The following is a 5,023-nucleotide window of genomic DNA, read 5'->3' on the forward strand; positions in this document are numbered from 1 at the left end:
TTGGGCCGGCAGGTGGAGACCTCCGCCAAAACCGTCACCATTAAACCCTTCCCCACTTCCCCAGGCATCCCACGAATCCCCTCCGCACATGCAACTCCGCCCTCCCCGTGGGATGATCACCAGCCCCAGAAAGAGGCAAAACACAGAGTCAATTGAATCAATGCAATTTTATTTATGCGAAATGTCTGCAGTCGAACATCCACCGCGCTCGGGGCTCCGGCGAGCTGAAAGAATGCGGGTGGGGGCGAGGTATCGGGACCAATGGGACCCCATTGACCTTTGGGTGGGGGTGATCAGGGAGAGGGGAGTGGATGCTTGGAGGGGCCACTGATGTGTAATCTACCCCTCAGCCCTCCGATGGGGGGTCGGTCGGGGAGTGGGCTTTCGGCCGGAGCACAGGAAGATCCAAGTGAGCTGATATTGAACCACCTGGCGGGAGTGGGGGTCCTGGTATTCCCCGGTGTTACAGGCCGACAGCACGGTCGAGCGGTGTGGCCGGGATGTGGGAGAAGGGGGCGGTGGTGGAGGGGTTGCCGCTGGTGGGCGATCCGTGGCGGTTAGAAGCAGAGCGAGGTCGGTGCGAGTGCGGTGTCCTCACTCCCTCCAGACGAGGGGAACCAGGTGATCGTTCCTCATGTTGTTTTCCGCCTGCGCGACCAGAAACGGACCACCACAAGGCGAGTCGTAGATTTCAACGTGGAGATAATTGTGGGTGAATCCAGTATCGACCTGTTCAGGGGAAAGGGGAGGAAAGACGGTGACAGACGGAGCTACTGTCGCCCATCCACACCACCCTCCCCCACGTCCTCCACCCTCCCTCGTCCCCACAGTCACCCATTCCGCCAGGACACCTCGCTCCATCTTTGTCAACCCCTTCCTCCCGTATACATTTCGGCACCTTCGTTATCTCCTCCTATCCTATTTCTCCGTAGCGTGTCCGTCGCAACCTCCCTCCCCTACACGCATCCCCGTCTCCATTGCTCCAATCTCACCGACGCCCTCACACTGCGACAACCACTCCTTTCGGGATACGGCTCCCGGTCTTCGTCAACTCGTCCCCTCATTACACACGATACACGTTCGTCACTCACTCCCATGTACCCGTCTCCCTCTACGTCAGCCCCTCTTTCCCCTGTACCGCTCCACATTTTCATCAAGCCCTCCCTCCTCTACACACGTTGGCGTGTGCGTCACTCACTCCCATGCACCCCTCCAAATCTACGTCACCCCGCACCCCGATACCATTTCCCGTCTTCGTTCACCCGTCCCGTACACCCCATCGCAACTTGATCTCAATCCCACCCCCCGAATAGCCCTTCTCGAATCCGAGATTTCTTCCTCCCCCTACTCACCTCCCTGTCTTCGTCACTCTTTCCCCCTCTACGCATCTCCACGCCTCCATCGCGCGCGTCCTACCCCTACAACACTCCCCGTCTCCGTCAGTTCCTCCTCCCCCTACACTCTCCCAAGAGTGTGACGCTCCGCTCCGGAGACATTACCTTGACCAGATACATGGTGCCAATCACCTCCGACACACGATACTCTATCGGCTCAAAGCTAGTCGCTTTCTGACTGCATTTCTTCTCCACTGCAGGCCTCACCTGGGCAGGGCAGAAAATCTCTCAGAGCCTCCGAAAAGGATTGCTAAACCACCGGAGTGGGACAAGGCAGAAGCCCCGTACTATCTGACCGTCTCCGCCTAACTCCTCCAATATACTTTGTCCAATACATCTCTCCTCTCCACTCCACCCCCTCTGTCCTGCGCTCTCTTGTCCTTTCTCACCCTCGCTTTCCAGAGCTTTCGTTCCCCATCTCCCTTTTCTCCCCTCCTCTCCCCATCTGTCGCCTCTCCTCTCTACCCTCACTCTTTCAACTCTACCTCAAGACTCATTTTGTTCTTCACACCATGACCTCTCTCTCTCTCTCTCCCTCTCTCTCTCTCCTTCATCAGTACCATCTTTCTCGCCCCTTTTCTCTCGTCATTCTCCTCCCTTCTTTCTGTCGCGCAGTCCTCCCCTCCCTCCTGCTGTCTCCCCCGGACTCTCTCACTCTCTCCCTGCATCTCATGTCGCCGCACTCTCTCCCGTCGCTCTCACTCCCTCTCTACCCCTCCTCTGTCCACCACATCGCCCTCGCCGCCATCTTTCCTTCCCTCCATACTGTCTCCATACCTCCATTCTCTTTCTCTCGCACTTTTCTCTCTTCTCTCCTCCCTTCCAGCCGTAGTCGCTCACTTCGTCCTCTGACTTTCTATTCCTCTCTCTCTCTCTCTCTCTCTCTCTCTCTCTCTCTCTCGCTCTCTCTCTCTCTCTCTCTCTCTCTCTCTCTCTCTCTCTCTCTCTCTCTCTCTCTCTCTCTCTCTCTCTCTCTCTCTCTCTCTCTCTCTCTCTCTCTCTCTCTCTCTCCATGCCCCTGACTAACCCACCAGTCTTTCCCTTGTCTCTCCCGTGACTCTCTCTGGCCCTACCCTCTCCCCACACTCTCAACCTCCTCTATCCCCATCCGCCAGACCCTTTGCCCATCACCCCCGTCTCTTCCGCGCACCCCCACTCCTCAATAACAGCGAGTGCAGGAGGTCTGACAAATCACCTTTGTGAGGATATCCTTCACTTTATCATCAGCCTTCAGCACTGTGCTGGACATCTTCAGCTGCTCTGTGTCTTTCTGCAACCCTTCCGTCAGCGGCTCTCTCTCTCTCTCTCCTTCTCTGTCTGTCTTCCAATGCTCCCGTCTCTGCTTTTATAGACCCTCCCCTTCCTGCCTCCCCACGCCTCATGCCTTCCCTCCACGCCTCTGCACTATCTGTCCCTCCCCATCCTCTTAGCCAATCCCCTTCGCCCTTCCTGTCCCATTTTCCCCCTGCGCTAACCAGTCTCATAGGTATAATTCTAACATCCGCCTCACACTCTCTGCCACTCTTTCCTCTCGGTTATGTCGCCCTTTTCGGAGTAAGGTAGATGGACTTGTCACGCCGTTCCAGTTTGGCAGGTGTGATGTCGTAGGCATCACGGAATCACAGCTGAAAGGAAATTATATCTGGGAGCTTTATGTCCAAGGGTGCACATTGCATCGGAAGGACGGGCGGGAAGGCAGAGTGGGCGGCGTCCTTCTGTCCGTAAAACATGAAATGAAATTATTAGAAAGCGGTGACATATGGTCTTTGTTTCAATCAGATCCCCTCTCATCCTTCTAAATTCCAGTGTGTACAAGCCCAGTCGCTCCAATCTTTCAACGTATGACAGTCCCGCCATCCCGGGAATTAACCTTGTGAACCTACGCTCCACTCCCTCAATAGCAAGAATGTCCTTCCTCACATTTGGAGACCAGAACCGCACACAATATACCAGGTGTGGTCTCACCAGGGCCCTGTACAGCTGCAGAAGGACCTCTTTACTCCTATACTCAACTCCCATTGTTATGAAGGCCTGCATGCCAGTAGCTTTCTTCACTGCCAGCTATACCTGCATGCTTACATTCAGTGACTGATGAACAAGAACACCTAGATTTCGATGTACTTCTTCTTGTCCGAACTTCACACCATTCAGATAGTAATCTGCCTTCCTGTTTTTGCTACCAAAGGTCCTCAATGAATACTTCTCCGATATTCGCCACTGAGAGGGAACCTGTTGACGGTGAGGGCGATATGAGTGAGGGTGATGTTCTGTAGCTAATTGATATTAAGGGAGAGGAGGTGTTGGAGTTGTTAAAATACATTAGGACGGATAAGTCCCCGGGGCCTGGCGGAATATTCCCCAGGCTGCTCCACGAGGCAACGGAAGAGATTGCTGAGCCTCTGGCTAGGATCTTTATGTCCTCGTTGTCCAGGGGAATGGTACGGGAGGATTGGAGGGAGGAGAATGTTGTCCCCTTGTTCAATAAAGGTAGTAGGGATAGTCCAGGTAATTATAAACAAGTGAGCCTTACGTCTGTGGTGGGAAAGTTGTTGGATAAGACTCTTAGAGACAGGATCTATGGGCATTTTGAAAATCACGGTCTGATCAGGGACCGGCAGCATGGCTCTGTGAAGGGAAGATCGTGTCTAACAGGCCTGTGGGAATTCTTTTAGGGAGTGACCAGGCATACAGATGAGGGAAGATCAGTGGATGTGATCTACATGGATAGTAGTGAGACATTTGAGAAGGTTCCACACGGTAGGCTTATTCAGCAAGTCAGAAGGCGTGAGATCCAGGGAAGTTTGGCCAGGTGGATTCAGAATTGGCTTGCCTGCAGGGGGCAGAGTGTCGTGGTGGAGGGAGTACATTCAGATTAGAGGTTTGTAACTAGTGGTGTCCCACAAGGATCTGTTCTGGTACCTCTATTTTTCGTGATTTTTATTAACGACCTGGTTGTGGGGGTAGAAGGGAGGGTTGGCAAGTTCGCAGACGACACAAAGGTTGTTGGTGTTGTAGATAGTGTAGAGGATTGTCGAAGATTGCAGAGAGTCATTGATAGGATGCAGAAGTGGGCTGAGAAGTGGCAGATGGAGTTCAACCCAGAGAAGTGTGTGGTGGTACAGAGGAGATTTACCAGGATAATGCCTGGTTTAGAGAGTATGGGATTATGATCTCGAGATTAATGGAGGTAGTGTTTTACACTTTGCAGAGAAGGATGATGAGAGGAGACATAGAACCACAGAACCGTAGAACATAACAGCAGAGAAACAGGCCTTTCGGCCCTACTTGGCTGTGCCGAACCATTTTTCCGCCTAGTTCCACTGACCTGCACCTGGGCCATATCCCTCCAAACCCCTCTCATCCATATACCTGTCCAAGTTCTTCTTAAATGTCAAAAGTGAGCCCGCATTCACCACTTCATCTGGCAGCTCATTCCACACTCCCACTACTCTCTGAGTGAAGAAGCCCTCCCGCCCATGTTCCCTTTAAACTTTTCTCCCTTCACCCTTAACCCACGAACCTCTGGTATTTTTCTCCCCTGATAGAGGTATACAAGATATTATGAGGAAGAGACAGAGTGGACAGCCAGCGCCTCTTCCGCAGGGCACCACTGCTCAGTACAAGAGGAC

At 53.2% G+C, this 5,023-nt stretch overlaps 1 protein-coding gene across 1 annotated transcript; it reads right to left on the minus strand.

The window, feature by feature from the left end:
• Positions 1-454: 454 nt before the first annotated feature.
• On the minus strand, positions 455-2,702 carry LOC132390399 (stefin-3-like). Its single transcript, XM_059963007.1, has 3 exons — positions 2,590-2,702; positions 1,500-1,601; positions 455-729 (listed from the first exon to the last, which is right to left on the minus strand). Exons 1-3 carry the CDS (start codon positions 2,641-2,643, stop codon positions 595-597), a joined length of 291 nt encoding a protein of 96 aa, XP_059818990.1. The 5' UTR covers positions 2,644-2,702; the 3' UTR covers positions 455-594.
• Between the last annotated feature and the right edge of the window lie 2,321 nt (positions 2,703-5,023).

The sequence above is a fragment of the Hypanus sabinus genome, unplaced genomic scaffold (genome assembly GCF_030144855.1).
Source record: "Hypanus sabinus isolate sHypSab1 unplaced genomic scaffold, sHypSab1.hap1 scaffold_883, whole genome shotgun sequence".
Lineage (NCBI taxonomy): Eukaryota > Metazoa > Chordata > Chondrichthyes > Myliobatiformes > Dasyatidae > Hypanus > Hypanus sabinus.